The sequence below is a fragment of the Coccinella septempunctata genome, chromosome 1, assembly GCF_907165205.1.
Source record: "Coccinella septempunctata chromosome 1, icCocSept1.1, whole genome shotgun sequence".
NCBI classification, from domain to species: Eukaryota; Metazoa; Arthropoda; class Insecta; order Coleoptera; family Coccinellidae; genus Coccinella; species Coccinella septempunctata.
Window position 1 is genome coordinate 42,060,492 of NC_058189.1, and position 21,495 is coordinate 42,081,986.

Genomic DNA, 21,495 nt, shown 5'->3' on the forward strand with positions numbered 1-21,495 from the left:
ACAAGAGGATTCACTCTATTCATTTTGGCTAGTTGCGCTAAAATGCCCTTGAATATTTCGTGGTTTACTGGCATAAAGTAAATCAAGGGTGTTTTCTGTGTTTGCTGGCAGGGACGAAAACGAAAACAAATGTTCGTTCTGTTCGCAAGTCCCAATTTGATATTGGTCGCCCAGATTCTCGTTTGACTGCAGTGAATCTGAGCGCCAGAGAACACACCCGTATTTAATTTATGCTGAGCGATTTACTTTATGCGGAGCGCAATTTATTGTATTGTACTGATGGCACAGATTACAGAGTAGACTGATGACGCGTAGTGTCTCCCCACTTCAAGGTTAAAATTCCATGCATTCGATCTTCCCTTGTAAATCGGCAAAGTGAAACACCTCTTGTCGATACTCAATATCCGCCATCGTCTATTTCCGCTGAATGTAGGGGAAAGATCATCTGTTTGAAAGGTTTCTTTAATTCCTTCCCCTTGAAATGTCTGGAGGGCTTATGTTCTTCATTCCATTAAAACGGTTTCAAAGTCCAAGACAAGTATTTTCTGGTACTCTTATTTATTTCAGATGAAAATTCACATAAATAGAATAATATATTACCTATTATCATAAATTTTGAACATTTAGCATAAATGTCAAACATTTTTAAAATAATATCCATTTTTACATGACATCCTTCATGAGTTTGTGTATATCAGGTACTAATCCCATATTTACTAAAATTTTAGTAATCACTTGTTTCAACCACGTAGTGAACCTATTGGTCCTGAAATTGATAATATTCTCATTTTTTATTATTTATGTAAAGGATTATTTTCAGCAAAATATCACTAAGAATAATTACAATCATCCTGGAATATGTACAGGTTATATAATATTCTGAGGAAATTATATTCATAACATACATTGATGAAATACGGTAACAGAATCAAGTTGCATTCACAAGAGTTCTTGCCTTTGGCTTCTATCGACCCGTTTTGAGAACGGTAAATCGAATGAATTAAATCATATTTCCACTAATGCTGGACATATAAAACTGGAAATTCGCAAAGCCACAATAATAAACTGCTCGTCAAAATTTAAGGATACTGAATTAATTAAGTACATATATTTCGAGAAAATGACTTTTCCTCGTAGTTCCTTTATAGGGTAAATAGCAAACCTATCCTGGTGGCTTCTAGTCGAAGATATTATCTAATCCCTACATAGTGTGTTAGCGATAACTATTGAAGGTCAACATCCGAGTTCACAAATTTAATCAATATCTCGACACAAGGAACATAATAGTCACACTAACGCACAATCATAAAATACACCAATTGAAAGGAATATAAACTGGCATCAATCAAATAAAAGTTCAGTTCAATAGATGGAAATAGCAAACAGTCTCCTACACGCATTTACGAGTGGTTAAAAAAATGGGATCTGATCTCGAACGCGCCCCGGATGTTCCAGACTCTTTCGCCAGTCAGAACCAAGAATATCAGTTATTGGAAAATGGGGACGGAATTCTGTGGAAGAAGGCACAACCCTAGGATTCTCCACTCTGTTTATGTCTTCCCAGGGGCTTCCGCTCCGCCAGTCGAATTACTTCCAGTAGGCAATAAGGCCCAGTTGTACAGTTCAGGATTAAACCGAAATTTAAGTTGATCCTAGATTGACGTGACGGAATTGAACATAAATCAAAATTCATTACAGTATCTTCGGAAAACATCAGTCTCCTCCAACTTTTGACGAGCAGTCCTCTCAATACTCAATACCTTGAGCTCAGCTCAAGTAGTCGTTGTTCAATGATAATTCAAATTTTGAATTGATTTTTCAATTATTATATCATTCAAGATTTGAATTTTATTAATGAATACATATATAATAATTATATGACCAGCATTATTTTCTACTTCTTGATGTTTAAGCCTTTTTTATAATATATAGCAATAATGATACTCACATTAATTTAAATTCATAATATGTCCAATGAGGAACCAAGGCAACTTTCTTCAATATATTGTGAGATTCATGTGTTGATTTAATGGCCGCTCTTGCGAGGACAGAGTATCTGTCTATCGGATTACCGTGGTCATGACAAATAGCTCTTATGGTATTCAAATTCCTGCAACAATATTAGTTAGCAAAGCTCACGATTAAATATCTTGTATATGTGTGGCATCACCTTAAGACAAGAAGAAGAGTTGAGGGCATTTTTTTCAAACAACTCATTATAGAGTCAAACCTTTTTCTAGCGAAATCTGTTATAACTCTCATATCATCCTCTGTTAATTTTGGCTTCAAGCGGAAGTTATTGGTCTTCAGGGGTGCTTGGGCCAAAATTTCAGCAAATACTTGGTAATCTAGAAGAAGTTGAAAGTAGCCAAATAAAAAATGATCACTTAACTAACCTTCAACTCCCAACATTTCAGAATATTTCTTCATATCAGAATGATTGTTCAAAACCATTGCCTTCCACATATGGCTTAGAGCTCTTCTCTCCTTATCAGATATCTGCTGGTACAGACCATGGTCCAAAAGTACTAATTCCGCGGTATTTTTCTTTTTTCGCACTAAAACTGAAACAGGAATAAACGAACTTAATTCCGACACATGACACCCTTTGATATGAATATCAGCAAGTGTTACGGTCTGAATCGAACTAGAGAACCGCTATCACTCAAAGTATTAACAGAAATATAATTTCGTACAAAAAGAGTAGACGCTGACTTTGGTTTCCGTCTTATTTGACCTCGTCACAGCAACACAACTCACCTTCAACTCCGACGAATGATTATGAACAAATCTTGCAAATTATATTAAATGTAGCTATATTATACAAGGTTTATTTAAAGGTCAGGCTTTTTTTCAACAGAAGGTAGAACAGGTCAAAATAAAGCGTTTCACCAAAAAACACCAATACAAAACTTTCAAAATGACAAGTTGAGAGTTGAAAAAATTGAAAATGATTACTGAAATAGATCCTAATAAAAACTTGAATGGTATTCTTTAATGTATATATTTCTTCCCGAAAAAGAAAACTAAGAAAGTTACATAAATTTCATAGAAATGACATGAAATATATATCATAGGTATAATTGCTTGAAAATCAGAATGTAGGTATGATTGATGTCTTCATGTGTAGGCATGAATATTGTGTACTTTCTTCGAAATTAACACTTCATTCAAAATTCTAGTTGGGATGTCCAATTTGAAGGATCCAGCTTGGTGGAAAATTCTTTCAGAATAACGTTGTTTGCTTCATATTTTTGAATAAGCTTCTCAATATGGCATGGGAAACAGAAAGAAAATGTATAAATCACTTGATTTTATCAAGTTCACCGTCATCGTTCAATTTTGTCAGTCTTGGGAAGATGATGACGATCTGTCATATTGATATATTGGTTTTTTGGAATAACTTATACTTATAAACAATCTGGACTCAAATTATTTTTCAGTTCAACAGGGTTTCCTGAGGACCTGAGGGTTTCCCTGAACTTCTGACATACAATAAATTGAGGTGATATTCATATTATAGCTTTGACGATAGTTATTGCAGTTTTCACTTGGTATTTCTTAAAATCTGAATACATTGAAGATATCCACTTAAACGTTCTGCTCTGATTACTAGTGGTGAGGGGGGCGTCTACACTAAACGCAATTATTTCGCGAGGAAAATTTCGCTAATATAAATGCAGCAGTGAGCAGACAATGTTCAACAGTGTCATCAGTGCTCACCCATCAGTAGGACCCATTTCGTTCAAATGTTTATTGAACGAGTAGCCAGTAACTCCTACAGTTACCGACGACTCAGCTGTTTCCTCTCAAGTGCCAGGATTGTTTTAATGTCATGTTCAGAGGGGAGGACCGTCTATCAATAAGAAGCTTCGAGTGCCTGAGATCACTTCGGTAGATCACCATGTTAAGTTCCTTATTTGAGTGAATGCATGTTTCAACAAATTAATAAAAGTAAAAAAATACATTACAATTTACTGCTTTCTGTTCGAATAGTTCAAATAGTGTGGTGTGCTAATCTGATTTATCAGATCTTATTGTTCAGAACCGCAGATATTGTTGGCTGGAGTAGTCGGAGTTCAGCCCTGTTCTCGAAATTGTACGGAATCGCAATAGTAATAATAATAATAATAATATGCCACGACATCTTGGGGGTAGAGGAATTGTTGATTTGTCCAACCGTATCACCCAGGAAATTGAAGGACTTCGAAAATATTTTCTGAGCAAGGCTACTTCATCAGAACTCCATCAAGTAGTTTGTGTTGCTGATACTTCTGTACCGTTAAAGCTACAGCGGGACCACTTGGAAACCATCGAACACTCTGCAGAAAGTAAAATGCGGAAACTGATTGGCAAACCTTTGCATGGGAGGTACCAGAACGAGGTCAACCATGATTACGTCGACATATCTGCGTCGAACTACTGGTTGACTTCCGGAAGGTTGTTTCCTGAGACAGAGGGCTTCATGCTCGCCATCCAGGATCAGGTGATTCCAACAAGGAACTACATGAAATATATCGCCAAGGATGCCTCAGTGGCTGATGATAGCTGTCGTTATGGCTGTGCGACACATGAAACTATCCAGCACATCACCGGGGGATGTCAGAAGTTCGCGGGCACGGAGTACAAAAATAAACATGATGCCGTTGCCAAGATTCTTCACCAAGAATTGGCACTAAAACACCAACTTCTAAGTTCGAAAAAGGTTCCTTATTACAATTACCATCCGGATGCTGTATTGGAGAATGAACATCACAAGCTATACTGGGATCGCACGGTTCTCACAGGTCGGAAAATAACCCACAATAGACCAGAACTCATATTGCTCAATAAGGATGAGGACAGAGCACTATTCATCGATGTGGCGATTCCAAATAATAACAATCTTGTAGATAGGCACACTGAAAAAATTTCAAAGTACAGAGATCTCGAGGAGCAAACCAGGAGACAGTGGAAACTGAAAGATGTCAAGACCATCCCTATTGTCATATCATCTACAGGCCTGATACCGAAGAAACTGCTAGAGAACCTGAGGAAACTTCAGCTGGACGAAAATATCTATAGACTCATGCAGAAGGCGGTACTGCTGGGAACTGCGAGAACTGTACGCAAGTACATGGGAAATTCAGAGGAACACCGTCTGCTCCGACAGGAAGTGCGGGTGGAGCAGGAATCCAACCTACAGCAGGGAGCCGAGGAGCGACCCGAACCCGACCACCACCACGAGCCCGAAAACCTGGAAAGGGCTCCAACAGAGCTTAATCCTTTTGATATCTGAGATATCTGGGATAAGTGGATTTGCCTCTGGAGAGGAGTGTGAAAGCCGCAAGGCTTAAGTCATAATAATTTATTGATCCTGTTAGACATCAAACAATGTATAGGACAAGTCACAAATCAGATCATTACAATTGATCACATAAATCTACTTCGTGGATGATAGCTCCGCCATCTTGAATATTTTAAGTAGGCAATTGTTAGAGAAATTATTTGTGTGTGAAAAAATTCACTTTTGGAAACAACTTGTATGACCTATGATAGAAGCATTGATGGTCAATGTAGACACGATTCTAAGATGAGCTGTAGATCATCCAACCCATATTTTCTTGGACAATACTTTAGTTGCAATCGCAAACACATATTAAACGTGACCTCACAAACACAAATTACCTCGACGTCGTGGGTCCAAATTGAAATGTGATATTCAATGCAGCCACATCACTATAAGAGTAAAATTCCGTTACTATATCACTGTCCTCTGGTATCCCAGCACCAATACAGTAAAGCCATTCAACTTCGTTAATTGGCAGGATGCTGTATGTATTCATTTATACTCACTGTTTCCGGAATGTGGATCAGCATGAACAAACCCAGTTTGAAAAATTTGATGCCCAAATGCCTCAAATAACTTATTATCAATATCAGCCAATGATAAATTTTCTTTTTCTAATTTATCAATTTCGCTTATTTTGATACCTTCGATGAATTCTGTGACCAAGACTCTCTGAAAGAATTGAATTCAGTGGAAGAACAGAAATTGTCTAAAAAATCACCTTGCTTGAATAATCCCAAAAAACCTTGGGTACATGGATATAGGTCAAATGCGATAAATCATTGGCACATTTTTCAGAATTAACACCTTCATTAATGAAATCCAATTCCTGTTCGAGAGTATCTTTCAAATCATCTAGAATCCAACTGAAATTGAAATCAGGATGCATCCAGCCTGCTATATTCAGAAGAAACTTCACTGTGGATACGTCTGTGAGAAACCTTTTCCTTAAGTCTATATACTGAACTTTCACAGCAACTGATTCATTGTTGTGTGTTTCTGCTTTATACACCTGCAAGTATACAATCTCAACTTAACTGGCACGCTTTTGACCTCTATTCTGATTACCAATACATTTTCTGATTTTCTGTTTTTAGTTATACGTGCTCAATGAATTAAAAGATTTATCTCTAGGTTTCTACAAATAATTTCAATGCGAAATATTCTAAGAATTGCAGAAACTTACATGTAATTCAATAAATTTCTCTCTGAGTACTGCCCTTTTCCAAATTTATTTTTCATCATACCATTTTAATTACAGCATTTTCTGATGAAATTCCATAAAAAATGAGCATTCATATTTCAGATTGTAAAATGAACTAACCTGAGCTAAACTAGCAGCAGCAATAGGTATCGGGTCAAATTTCTTAAATAAATCACAGGTGCTTTTGTCAAAATCTTCTTGGAAAATTTTTTCTATTTCGTCACTGCCTCTTACCAGACATTTATCTTGTAAAACTTTGAGCGTAGATATATATTCTTTTGGTAAAATATGGCTCATAGCAACTAAACCTTGTCCTAATTTTATATAAGATCCACCATTCTGTAAACAACCATCAAGAATGGAATTTGCTGCTCTTAAATGAATCCTGCTCATCATGATGTGGTAATTTGGCTCGTTCTCACTCAAACCCAACATTGAGAAATAATAATCAATGGATATCCGCAGGCCAATAGATAACGATCTGTGCAATAAAAGTAATATTAATAGAAGTCCATCTAAATTATGGTGAATGTACTTACCTGAAGAAGCGAAGTATCCCATAAACACTCGCTACTGCATCACAATCTTTACTCAAATTTGTTGGTACAAAACTCATCAAAGTAGCACCTGATGCTACACAAATTGCACCTTTGAACACATGGGGCTTGAACATTTTCCTTTTGAATGTTTCATTATACAGTTTTGCAGCGAAAAAACGTTTTCGAATAATATTAACAAATGTGCTATGGACTCTACGCATTGTCATCATATAAAAATATTTTCAAACTCTATTTTGTCATAAATACAAATAAAATGATTATAATATAATACCAGTGAAACCGCAATGCTATGCTAGTGGATAGTTGGATAGTCACTTTGCTCTTTCCACCTTTATCCAAAAATCAAAATCAGCTGTTTACTCTTATGTCATAAACAGCTGATTTCATTCAAAATCAGATGTTCACATTTATGTCAAAAACAGCTGATTGCTGATTTAGGTAAAATCAAAGATTTATATAGTTATATTTTTTGGTAAAACATCGTTATCATTGTTATAAAAGATATAGGATATAGGTAATCTGTATAATCTTTGATCGAAATAATCCGAACTGGATTTGCTTTTCAATCTTTTTCAAGTATCAACAACAAAAGTATCTTCTAAGCAAAAAAAAAATAATTGTTAATATTTCAGGGAAGAATGCAAAATAAACAAAATTTCGAAAATATAATCCAAAATCCCTTCTTCTTTATTCGACGAATCATAATCTAAGAATGGACTATGGAACTAATTCCGAGTCTTCTAATATGGTTCCCTATTTGTCGTACACGATTTTTTTAATTCGTCAACACAACAGTACTTGACAAGTACTGTCCGTTGATCGGACCTTGATTAGTTTAGTAGTTTTCCGCCTTTGCCTTTACACTAATGAGAGTGATGAGTGATGGTTTGAAAACCGAGGATGGAGTAGTTGGGGTTGGGAATAGGTTACGCCTGCTCAAAATCCACCTAGCCATATCAATAATGGGCTTCTAGTTTCTATTAGTCAGACTAGTCAAAGTTCCAGGCGGCAACCAAAAACATAAAGGGAATGTATATTTGATATTTAGAATTTTGCGAAACGCAACTAACGGAGTATAGAGGGATATAATTATATGCATAGTATCTGACAGCAGAACAGTCCTACCAAAAAGGGACTCTTTGGTCCTTTTTGGTCCTACTCTCTTGACTCCCCAGTCAAAGTTAGCCTAGGAGTGCAAGATGTCTCTCAAAACACTCGGAGTAATAAATAATCAGGTCAACCTTCTGCATGGTTTTGAAATGCTAGATTAGCTGGCAAGAGAAGAGGGGACAACTCTCTTCAATAGCCATTTTGCTATTTCCCAGCCAGCCATCCAGCGAACAGTTTAGAAATGGAAACAAAAGAGGAAGCTTGTTTTCTATCGGAAAGAGTTTGAAATAAATCGGAATACGAGATTCCGAATTAATTTGAGATAATTTTAACGGTGTATAGCTAGAACCTTCATACATTGTTGCAGCAGAGCTGCAAAGGCGTTTATTATCCGGAAATATAATACATTGAGGTGCTTGAGATCAGACAGTATTAAATCGCGGGAATTTAAATAATAACCTGACCGATAAGAGTTGAAAATGTTTTTCATGACACTCAGTAAGGAGATCTGTAATTGATTTCAATATCCGGTGATAGGGACTTCGGAACAAGCGAAAATGGTCAGCAATGTTGATTAAGGAGATTTATTAGTGTGGAGACCCTGAGAGGAAATCAGTTCGCAGAATTCGAAGTAGCCGAAATTTTCTTGTAACCGCCAAGCTTGGGAACGCTGATTTTTCAACTCAGCAAAAATGATCGTCCAATGATTTCGATTTTGGGTCGTTTTGGTAACACCCATAGCGAGGGAGAGAAAGACCGGGGGCAAAAGTACCTCGGAAAAGTTAGTCAGTCCGTCCGAGGAAAGTGATCAAAAAAGAATACACCTTTAAGTCGGTCCGGGGACGTGATCTGTAAAATATCGAAAAAATATACCCCTTCGAGTCGGTACGGAATAGTAGAGAAATTATAAGTCTTTTGTAGAGTCAGTCATTAAAGAAAGAGAAAAAGGATTTAGAATAAATAGGTTTGCACGAAGTAAGAGAAAAGTATAGGTAGATCACGGAGTATAGAATCGGAGACTCGGTCGGCTCATAAATTTGGAAAAGTTGCGTATAAAGAAATGTCCAGTCCTTTGTTTTTGTTGGTTTTGTTCAAGTAGAAACAGAATATCGGGAAATAGGTAGAGAACGGAAATAATTTGGAGCTAATGTCAGTTTTATCGGGAATCAGTAAAGTAGTATTCGAGGAGTGATCGTTTATTTTTGATTTGTAGTAAGACCATATATAGAATTGTGTTGGAATTTTGGATAGGGAAACTTAAAGCGTTAAACGTTTGCGACGGAAAAGTGCGGGAAGTTCGGTTGAGTGTAAAGAATTCACCGATTTGTGCGGGTAAAGTCTGGTGTCGAAAAGTTCTTCATCAGTCGCAGAAAAAGGTAGAAAGTTCCAATTTTTGTTTGTCCAGAGTCCTGAAAGCTCCTCTATAATTCATTGATTAAGTATTGATTTATTATTGCGCGATAAGTTGCGACGTTGAATTTTAACCCAAGATTTTTGTTACGAAAAATATGGTTTATTGTTTTGTGCTCATTTGTATAGTTAAAGTTTAAGAAATTGAAGATTTTTGTTGGTCGTCTTCGACCGAGTACGTATTTGTAGAGAAGTTCTAATTTTATTTTGCCAATAGATTTATTTGTTAAATTTTTTCATGAGTTTCATTTAAACTTTCTTCCCAGAAATAATATCAACTTCAAGACCTGTCCTTCGTGCGACGGGCCGAATCCACATTTTTCCTCTTTCGAGGGCATTCAATTTGTGTGTTTAACATCTTAAAAATAATCACCCCATGACCAGTGGAAAGCCGCTCTTCTATTGATCAAGATACGTAGTGCATTATTACAAGTTGCAACAAAGGAAGGTTATGCTTTAACTATTTGATAGGAAGCGACAGTCTCATAAATCGGGGAGCTTCCTGAATCCGGGTGAAATGATAACTGCAGAGAACTGATGAGCGTATGTTCCTGCTATTGGTCAAAAGAAAAATATCAATTCTTTCCCAAGATAAGGCTCGTCCGCCTGCCATTGAATCGACAAGATTATACCAAAAACGCTTTCATCGCCTCCAGAAGTCAAGCAATCTATGCTACCTGCGTGAATAGAATAAAATTGTTGCTCGTTGGCAAATATGATTATTATGATTTATATTTTGGTTGATAAAGTTGCGTTAACATAAAGTTAAGGTAATAAGGATAAATTCAGATGCATACCACCCGACGATATGAATATCGACAAGTGTTACGATCTGAATTGAGCTAGCCAATTTGCCATCGTCAAGGCCCCAAATGGAGTACGTCCCACCGAAGAAAAGCAGATGCTGACCATGGTTTCGGCCTCATTTGGCCTCATCAGAGCAACATAGCATTTTTCCACGGTGGAGAACGTTTGGAATTGATTCTTTTTTGAAAAATGCTATGTTGCTCTGATGAGGCCAAATGAGGCCGAAACCATGGTCAGCATCTGCTTTTCTTCGGTGGGACGTACTCCATTTGGGGCCTTGACGATGGCAAATTGGCTAGCTCAATTCAGATCGTAACACTTGTCGATATTCATATCGTCGGGTGGTATGCATCTGAATTTATCCTTATTATTTTATTCATTGCCTCCCCGTTTAGGCGTGATCATTCTTCAATAAAGTTAAGGTTTTGAGAGCACTTCTTTTGCAAAAACCTAATTAGCACTGGAGGCGCTGGACAAACCCCAATAATCAACAGTAATCCAAAACAGGTCGCTTTGGAGAGGATGCATCAGATTATTACGCACTGTCATTGTAACTATGTAACTAAATATCACCTATCTTGTAATTCATTGATGTGTGAGCCGGAAGCCGGAAGTATAGTCAAAGGGCACCGAAAGCTGATTGTGTAGCGGTAGGCTAGCAACCTCTTTGGTGGTAGTGTGTAGCAACTAGCAAGGAGAATAAGGAGATATATCTCCTTGGTGACTAGTATTAGTGTTCTGTGGTGTATACTCAACGAGGGAGGAACAGAGTAATCTGTGGACTTGGGGATACAAGCTTGAAGTTTAGGCCAATGTCGCTTAGACTCTGTGACCGGAGTGAAGAAGGTTTTCACACAATTTGCAAGGGATTTTGCTCTTCTTCCAGGGGCGCGGTGATGTTAGAAAAAATAAGTGCATAATACTTAATTACTGATTCAATCCCGAACAAACCCTTCAACTAAATGCTAAGGAAATCGGTATTTTTTTATTGAATATCCTAAGCATAACTCCGACCCTTAAAACACCTCTTTTGCTTATTGGATTCGTGACCGGGCTGGCGGAACGATTAATCTTTTTACTGAGCTTAAATGCCGCAAAATTCTTTGATATATCCACATCCTCGCATTTTTTAGCCATATGTGAATAGGTGATACCTCATTGAAAATTCAACTTTGGTTATAATCTCCGTTTTTGTTTGTGTGTTGAAATGGAAACATTATACAGACTTTTTTTTATAGCAATCCAGTGGCGTACTATGACTATGATTTTTTCCAACAGGTATATTTGCAGAGCTATAAAACATAAAGATGTGTTTTTTCGTATGAAAATAGTAGTTTAAAATGCCTTAGAAAGACTGAGGGCGATGCATGATATATTTTTGAAAGGAAAAAAAATGGAGATTCTTCCTTTTCATTTTAAACCACTGTTTTCATAAGAGAAAGCTATGTTATAGCTCAGCAAATAAAACTGTTGGAAAAAAATCATAGTACGCCACTGGATTGCTGTCACAAATAGAAACGCAGATAATGACTGAAGTTGAAATCGCCCAAATTTCAATTTTGGCCTATAACTCGAAAAAAAGAAGATAGAAAAATGCAGTTGATGGCATTATTAGTTTCTCGAAGGGCCTGTTCCGATATTGCTGGTTTTACTGGCCCGCAATGGGCGCAATCGAATAACAATAGAACTCGAACGACTGGGCCAATAGGCATCGTCTCTGAAATACTGACAGTACTGTTGAGGAATATCGGAACAGACGGTATGAAAGACGAACGTAATGAGCCGTTCATTTTCCTCCATGTCGTGTTACACACGACGTATATGGTTAAAAAGTTGTAGTTCATGTATCACCAAATTTTGCCCACCCCCAAGGGGTCGCACTCAGAAAAATAATCTTGTAATAATTACAAAAATAGGGTAAAGAGAACAGGAAATTCTAATATAAATAGGCACAGCAGTAATTTCCTGTTATGTTCATTAAACGGTTACAGTACCTACCTCAATTCCTGTAGGATGAACAATTCCTGTTACAATGTAAATCAATTTTTGCATATTCAGGAATTCATTCTTCTACAAAGTACAGGAATTAATTCTTGTACCTACTGAACTGAATGCACAGTATTATTTGTTTTATACAACAAAATATTCCAGTTATGTATAATATAGCAATGAAAGCTCAGATTACACTAGAATATGTAGTTATGCTTGACTTTTATGACTTCTTTGTTTGTTCTTTTGAATTTTAAAGGAAATAATTGTTATATGAACCAGGACTTTCCTCTTCAATTTAACCTACTTTTTGTTTAATTCCCTGGAATTTGTTGTTATTTTATAAAACACATAATATTGAATTTAGCATATTTTTCATGGGCAATAAAAACACTCAATCGGGCAAAAATAAAAATAAGCCATTTTTCATAAAATATTTATTATTATTATTACTATAAGTAAATGTAAATCTATACATATCACGTTGTCTGGGGGTGTGAAGTGGTGCAGGGTGGAGTTGAAAGAAATATCGGTGCTTTCAAAATGAATAAAAAAGGAACGTTTGTAGAAAAATTGATCGACAGTTACATAATTGGTAATTTTTTTGTGCTCATTTCCCGTGATTATTATAAATGGCTGATGAATGTAAATGGTTTTTCCAATCTGTCATTTTTTCTCGACGTTCTTCAATTACGGTAGTGGACTTGAAGTGAGTTATGAAGCTCTCAGCTGCCTGTATCCTAGATGGCCTCTATGACTAACCTTTCTTCCCCTTCTGCTTGTGGCTCAAATTCAGCAATAATGTAATTTCCATAAAGAGGGCTATGCTCATTTGCTCTTTGCTAGCTAGAAAAAAGAATGAAATATGGTGATCATCTAAAGCCATTCAAGACTATAAATGATCAAAAAAAAAAAATGAATAAGTCTATTATTGTATACTCACATTCTGTCATACAGTTAATGTCAACAACTGTTGCAGTGAAAGTTTCAAAGTGCATACACTAGTAGTAGGTATTGGCTTCGTTCTTCATTACTTTTAACGACTTATTAACACATACAAGGATTTTTATTCGAATAATCGATTTTTGAAATGCTCGCTCTCCGAGTATCCGAGTTTTGAAATCATCCTAGAAAACCCAGCACTAAAATTAATTCACAGGCGAAACGATATCAAGTAACCAGGGTCCCAAACACGTTCCTAACGCAAAAACAGAAAGTTTCATTATTCCTTCTATAAACTCAACAGTTTCTGTAATCATCACATTTCAGTCTAGCTGCATCAAAAAAAGATTATTTCCCTATAACAGGAATCCATTATAGAGAACACCAAAGTTTTGGTTTCTGCAAACCCTACATTTCTTCCTGTTCACACGACATACTCTATCCAGTTTAACAGAAATCGAAATGATAGGTCGACAGTATGTTTCCAGTTTCTCTAACAAAAGTGTAGCGCAAAAGCAGAACGCTTTGTTATTACTTCTATGAATGATGTAATGATGACATTTAAGTCTAGCTGCCTCAACAAAATATTGTTACCCTATAACAGGAATCCATTGTGGAGAATACCAAAGTTTTGGTTCCTGCAAACCCTTAATTTCTTCCAGTTCACATAACATACACCAGTTTAACAGAAATTGAAATGTTAGGTTGACAGTATGTTTCCAGTTTCTGTTACAAAAGTGGTTTTTATGTAACATAACAGGATTTCAATTTACAGGCAATTCCAGTTAACAATTTTTTTCAATGCGTAAACGTTAAGGACGTCAACGGCTCAGTGGAGATAGAGGACCTCCAACTGAATGCGGAATTAGAGTCATTAGGGAATTAAATGTACGATTAGGATATTGGTTCCAGAGAAACAGGGTGATTTATGGAAAAATGCTAAAAATTTGAACTCTCATCTTCGATAAATATGTATAACAATTTTTTCTCTGATATTTCACAGGATTGTGACTATTCGCATTTTCCAGTTGCTCACAAAAATTTAACAAATTGCAGGCCCGTATTTAAAAATTTCAATTCACGTGTCAGATGAAAAATATCACTTGGTATATGAGATAAAAAATATCAAATGAAAAAGAGCCAGAAGAATTGAGTGAAGATCAAATTTTGTATGGTTTTGATGATATGTCATTAAAGGAGGAATATTAAAACATGTGTTCATATCCACTTGATGAAATAATATTCTTAACAGAACAATAACATTGAACTCGAGCTACTGAAGAGTGATGATATCTCTGACTTATCGATAACTCCTAGGACTTCCTGATGGACATCAACATTCACCGTTTGGGATTTGCGGGTAGGTATATGTGAAAAATCAATATGGCAACGTTGTAGTGCAGTTCACCTTACCTTACCTTCTGTTCAGTGCGCTTGACACAGTTTTTCTTCTCTCTCATTCGTAACAAACATAACATAAATGTAAACATCAACAATCAGTTCCTGCGCTGGACTGAATGTGTTTGTTTAACAACAAATCTAGTGCTTCTTGACCCCTACAGCTTTGTTCTGCATCATAGTTTTTGATTGCAGGTAAATTGAATCTCTCTCTTTTTCAATGAAACCGTTCAATTCTTTCGTTGTAATAACTTTAAATCTTATCGATCAGCTGACAACTTGAGTTGAATGTGTTATAAAAATATATTTTCCTAAAATGTAGGAAATATTTATTGATTTTATGATAGGAATTCCCTATGTGACTCAGGCTTATTTTTTTAATGATTTTAGTAATCTATCATAACACTGAGCACTTTTACTGGATCGATTTGCCCGGGCTTCTTTGTTTGTGTCGCATCGCATCGCATCATACTAATCCGGTGTTGCCACGTTTAACAGCTAACAACTAAAGCTACATTCACAATCAATTCACGGGCCGAAGTGCACTTCGGCACGGAAGCTTAGCAGATGGCGTTCTCCGTTACCATTCACAATGAAATTCAAGACAAAATTTCTTGCAAGTTGCAAACTATCACTTCGGCAAGGAATTTCGTGCCGGCTATAGATGATGCTGATGCTTATGTTTTGATCAGTTACATTTTTGATTCATTTGAGTATTTGGTACCAAGATTATTGCGAATGGTAAATTTCGTGCCGAAGTGCACTTCGGCCCGCGAATTGATTGTGAATGCAGCTTAACAACATAACCAATTTCATTGCTCAAAAGTAAATTTTCCCCTTTGAAAATATGTTTTGTTACGTCTATGATTCTATTCGACCAAAATTTTCATTCTGTTGAAAAATATATTATTGTTCCTATAGTGGAAAATTAAAATTTTCCAGAGCCTGATATATAAAGACTCAGAAAATCGTATTGATTCAATTCCACATTTTAGTATAATGAGATTGGATATAATATATATTAGTGGAAAAATAGTGCTGCTTTGCTGTGAAAACAAAGGTAAATATTAAGGGAGTACGGGTAATAATAAAAAGTTTTTTGCCTCTCCTGTCAAATCAGCTAAAATGGAGTTACACATTTTTCGGGTTTTAACGACGATATGCGCATCTTAATCAGTTTCAATCGGGTGTTATTCATAGACATATTAACGGCCTTAACGGGGTAATAAGTCTATGGTGTTATTACACTAGGCATACATAATACAGGTCACCTTGTATATTCCCAAAAGGAGTTCTTTTCATTTTCTTTTTATTTTGAGGGGAACATTTTCGTATCATGAATTCATTCAGGTTGGCAACCTTTTTTGGGGGGGGCAATTCAACATTTCTTTTTATATCATTGCTTTTGTATACAGGGTTAGAACTATTTAGAGGGGGACTACAGAGGGATATCGAAAACCGTTAGAAATACAGGGTAGCTTAAATTACGAAAAAGTTGCGTTATTCAAGGATGAGTGGGTGGGTGTAAACAGTTCCCAAATATCTCTGATGGTTCCTGAGATATCTCGAAAAAACTGAAAATCAAGATTATCATTTTTTCTTCATAACTCATTTGTTTTTGGAGATAACTACACGAAATTCGGTGTGTAGTCATAATCCTATATAGCGATTATACTGGTGTACCTACTACTTTTTTGTAATTTAAGCCACCCTTTATTTTTAACGGTTTTCGATATTCCTATAGTCAGCATCTAACATAGTTCTAACTATGGTAACATTGGTAACTAACGAAGAGCAAAAATGTTTGTTCACCATAAACCTTACAAATTTCCATCTGAAATATACAGGATGTTTCCAAATTGATGCAAAAAAGCGGTAGCGGATATGATGTATAAATACACCGTAGCGACATCTGACAGAGAAACGGGAACCAACTCAATTCAATTTCCTAACTCTCAGAGTTATCTTTTTAGAGAAAAGAACGTGCTGAGAAATTCCCTCTATTGATCTTCATCTGGAGGAAAATTTCAGTAGGCTCCAGTGAAATGTAGTCATTTTATTTTTGGAGAACTATTTGTCTCAGAGAACTTAGTTCCAACCCGTAAAGATTCTGATTATATATTATCTATTGAAATACCATAATTTTCTTGAAAAAAACAAGTGAAATACTTTAGAATTCAAAAGTAAAAAATTATTCGAAAACATCGTCTACAACCATAAAAAAATTGTTATGCAAACTCGGAGAATAGTCGTAACAAAAAGATTTCAATTACAACGCAAAACCAATTTTAACAATCACAACAGAACTGGGTCTGATCAAATGTTATAATTGTCCTCTTCCAAGCTTCTGATCTTTTCCTGATAGGTTTTAATAGGTTTGTTCGTAGAGTGGTTCACAACGGTTTTGAACTGTACAGAGCAAGCGCAATTCCATTTTAGGGGGACGAAAATCCATTTGCGCTTGCTCTGTACAGTTCACAACCGTTTTGAACCACTCTACGAACAAGCCTTATATGAACGACTTGGTTCTATTATAAACAGATTTCAATCAAATGCTTTTATTGCAATTCCATAATTTCATATGAAAGAGTTTATACTCTCTCGAAAAATTATAAATAGCAACAAGGCTATAGCCATTGTATGATATTTATTTTTTATTTATAGTTTCCTACTCATAATTAGAGTATATTCATTTTACTCCCAATTTGGATCAAGTAGGAACAGTTTTTGACAACATATTCTGAATGATGATTACATATCATTATTTTGAAAAAGTGGTAGATGTGGGATTGTGGAGAATTTCCTACCTGCACTGAAAATTTCCTAGCTTTGTGACATAGAAAACAGAACAATCAGTAGGAAGGTACTAATCATAGACTAATAATAATAATAATAATTATTAGTCTATGATACTAATGAATTCTCTAGAATATATTTGTTTGAGTCAGAATGAGAAACGATCAGTTTTTCAACCATATCTACAGAGTGGTTTTTGGGTTATCATAATCTGCTCTCACTGATATTCATGGTGCATCTTAATGGGGTAAAAATGAACTTTATATCTATCTCCAAAACTCGTGAAGGTCGGTCAGTGCAAAGTACGTAACGGGTGCCACAGTTTGCCAAATATTTCCAAACGTAATCGTTCTAAAAATAGCTGGGATAATTTAAAACTCTGCATTCATAAGCTGAGCTCGAAAAAATGAAAATCTGGAGCCCATGCGAAAATCATTACCAGCGAAACTTGTCCGCTGTATCGAAAATAGATCGGTAGGATCTGAAAAAAAATTACTGCCAAATTCCTGTCTCCAATGCAGAAAAAAATAAACAAGCGAGTATGGAAAAATTGGTTCACTTTGAAATGTTAAAGATGTTGATCGTTTTGGTGGGTTTATGTATCAGGCTTCCTAAGAACTAAGGGTGGGTTCATACATACTGCGTTAATAAGAATATGAACTAAGATCAATCTCTGTTAATACCAGAGACAACTCTTGTTGTCTCTGCTTATACCCAGGAAAAGGACTGATCTAATGGGTAGACGACAAACACGTGAACGCCATATGCTATTTAGGTTGATCCCTTTCTTAGGTTTTAGTTCTTCGTGGCATAAACCCACCATAAGACTTGCGGTAGCAACCAATCTATTTAGATTGGCTGCATAAGCGCACCATTAGTTGTGACTTATGTATTTTGAGAAGCATTTCTGAGAAGCATGGACAAATGTCTTTAGTTGAATTCCCCTAGTTATTCCTCTAATTTGAATCAACATCATTGTAATAATTTTCCTGTTTTACACTAAGAAATGCAACAACTGTGATTTTCTATGAACCTACCCTAAAAACGTTTACTGGTGTAATATTTTGAAACTATCGGAAATAGTCAATTTTACTCCAATAGGACTTTATTGATTTATTCTTGAAATAGAAACATAATTCGATAAAAAATATGGATTCTCCTTCTGAAAACCTTTTGATGAAATCCGATGTATTTTTGTGAATACCCTGTGAATTTTTTCATCAAAATCATAGTGAAAAGCGTACAAAATGTTTTCTATTGGGGTATGTGAATTTTATCCTTCTAATGCTTAAGGGCAATTAGCTACATTAACATTACCATCTCTTGGATCAACCTGAATGGAGAATGGAATGAGCTCGAATATCTCCTCAAAGCTTCGGACTATCAATCAGTGAAGTGATATTGGATTCTTGTTTTGAGAAAACGAAGTTGATATCTTTTTCTGGTATAACCGGAAGTGACGAAAACTTGAAAATATTTTATATTTTCTCGTCATCCAGGCGAAAATATCTTGAGTTGTTCTCCGTATAATTGGGAAAGAATGAACCTGTAAGTTACGTACTACGTTTTCGTATTCAATCATTTATGTATTCAATACGCAATTTATTTAACGCCATCCATTATTATACTCCTCCAAGCAATCCTAGAGTTTATTGAACTCGCAGTTCATCATTTTTATTATCAAGTTACCCGTGGATTTCTGTTTACGAAAACCTGTTGTTTTTTATTACCACAGCGATGTGGAGTCATTCGAAATTCACGTGAAAGCCTTACTCAAACTTGACAAATATATTTTCCAGGCTGTTTACATCTGTTGAATTCTGTATAGAATAAAATGAAAATAGAATCACATTTATTTTTGTGCGAGATATTTACAATTCAGGAGTTTTGGAAAGTTACGTCACGTGAAAATTTTATGGAAAATCAACAAATTGATGAAGATAAGCCTTAAGGTCGATTCATATTATACGTTCCGCTCAGTTCAGGCCGGCGGAAGGATCATAAGCCGTTGACGGAAGTTGCGTTCATATTATCAGTCACGATCGTCTCAGTCACCTTCCGCTTCGTGTGTCGTGAATCTTCGGTTGCATTCGAATCGACTAGCACTTGACACATGAAGCCTTTCATTTTGATCAAAACAGTACAAGGACACTAAAAAATTTTGTTAAATTATCATTATTATTATTTTCGTTGTTTCTCTTACGTGCCCTATCATAGGCTAAGGGCAGATTGTTTGGACCAAAATATGGCGATAGGACCAATTATACCTCAATAAAATATTGCTGTGCAAAAAAAATAGAGGGCGTTAAAGTTGATTTTTTTTTCGTTTTTTGCTAATAATTTCACTGTATATTTTTTCATCCGTTTTTGAGGAAAACACAATTGAACAGTTCAGAGCATCGGAAGGGGATTTGAAGTAACGACTTATTTATTTTATTTATTTATTTCTACGATAAAGCATAATTAAAAACAATGTAACATAAAAAGAATAAACTTAAATTAAATGTTCTACGTGTCCTCCCCCTACTTCAATGCCTTTTCTAATTCTTTCAATAAAGGACTTTCGAAATTTGAAGAAAATATTATTCTCTCCCCTTAGCCCTTAGCCTATGTCCCAATAGTTATGATTCATCCTGTATACTGTGAAAAATGTCGCAATTTATACAAAAGAAAAGTTCAAAGAAGCTTTCACGACAAAGGAAAACGCTCGATTGACTGAGCTGAACTGAGCGGTTGCTTATTCATATTATACGTTCAGTCTCGTTCAGTCCAACCACGCCCTTCAGCCCATCCGCAAAATATTCTCTGGAAGAATACCGTCTGACGGTCGTAAGCGTGCCGATAGGTGCTGAAGGGTCGGAGACGGATAGTATGAATTAGTCCATATAAAACACATTGAAAGATATTTTGGCTGAGCTGAACTGAACCGAGACGGACGGATAATATGAACTGACCTTTATAGGTATGCATATTTCTACCTCCGCCGGAAGGATTTAAATCGTCATCGACCTACGTCAAATGAAAGTTTCCACGAAGAATATTGTTGAAGGAATATGCGTTTCCTTGTCAGGCCCGGATCTACGATTTTTTCTGACCGGGGCAAATATTCATGATGGCGCCCCCCCTCTTCTAAGGTTCGTAGGAAAAAAAATCTAATTGCATATTCGTCATTACTTTCAACCCGAGTTATTTTTTTCACTAGTTCGAGGTCGTATAGATTACGAATATGCAATTAGATTTTTCCTAAGATGAGTACTTTGGGAAAAAATCACTCATATTTTTTTTTCCCATTGTTCCATCAAAAGATATTTTTTCTCATTGTTCCATTAAAAGTTATTCTTTTCCCAAAATACTCCCAAAAATTGCATAAATAGAAAAAAATTAAAAAGTTTGTATTTACAAGAATGTCGTTTGCAACCCGCCATCGTCTATCGTTTTTACCCGCGCTTCATGAACGAAATTATTCCGAACAAAAATTTATTTTTGTAACTACATATATCGACCCGGATCATTTTACATATTAATTCAAGGTAGATCACGAATATGCAATTAGATTTTTGGAGGATCAGTATTTTGAGGAATAAATCACTTTTAGTGCAAAATTTCGGAAATATTGGTCAACTTTGAGGAGCTGTAGCAGCTAGAAAAAAGGCACTAGTCATATGCTGCTTTTTTGGTGATGAATTGGTTCTTTGCAAATATAAAAATCCACACTTCATTCATCTATCTCGAACGGTTCAGATTTTATGAATTTTTCCGCGAAGGTCCAAAATTTCCGATTTTCCATCGACCATAACTTGAAAAGTAATTTTTTTTTAAATATCTGTTTGCATATTCGTGTTCTACGCCCTCGAATTAGTGTACAGATTGAATTCGGTTTTGATCGGAGACCAAAAATATTCTTCAGAAAACCGCCCACTTTGTATATATTTCATTTTGTGAAAACATTT

The 21,495-nt window shown here is 35.8% G+C and overlaps 2 protein-coding genes across 2 annotated transcripts in view; one reads left to right on the forward strand and one right to left on the reverse strand.

Annotated features, from left to right (window-relative positions):
- Window positions 1–580: 580 nt before the first annotated feature.
- On the reverse strand, window positions 581–7,391 carry LOC123316225 (uncharacterized aarF domain-containing protein kinase 5). Its single transcript, XM_044902168.1, has 8 exons — window positions 7,073–7,391; window positions 6,654–7,014; window positions 6,051–6,341; window positions 5,836–6,001; window positions 2,397–2,564; window positions 2,171–2,348; window positions 1,949–2,110; window positions 581–766 (listed from the first exon to the last, which is right to left on the reverse strand). Exons 1-8 carry the CDS (start codon window positions 7,300–7,302, stop codon window positions 664–666), a joined length of 1,659 nt encoding a protein of 552 aa, XP_044758103.1. The 5' UTR covers window positions 7,303–7,391; the 3' UTR covers window positions 581–663.
- Window positions 7,392–14,790: 7,399 nt separating this feature from the next.
- Window positions 14,791–21,495, forward strand: part of LOC123316308 (tumor protein p53-inducible nuclear protein 1) — a 64,668-nt gene continuing 57,963 nt past the window's right edge. The window contains exon 1 of the mRNA XM_044902334.1: window positions 14,791–14,944. The gene's annotated coding sequence lies outside the window, so the exon portion shown is untranslated. The remainder of the gene's footprint in view (window positions 14,945–21,495) is intronic.

Coding starts and splice junctions, on each gene's coding strand:
- LOC123316225 (XM_044902168.1), bottom strand. CDS start 7,302: ATGATGACAATGCGTAGAGTCCATAGCACATTTGTTAATATTATTCGA. Junction 7,015..7,072: donor GGGATACTTCGCTTCTTCAG/GTAAGTACATTC, acceptor TTTATTGCACAG/ATCGTTATCTATTGGCCTGC. Junction 2,111..2,170: donor ACTCTTCTTCTTGTCTTAAG/GTGATGCCACAC, acceptor ATATTGTTGCAG/GAATTTGAATACCATAAGAG.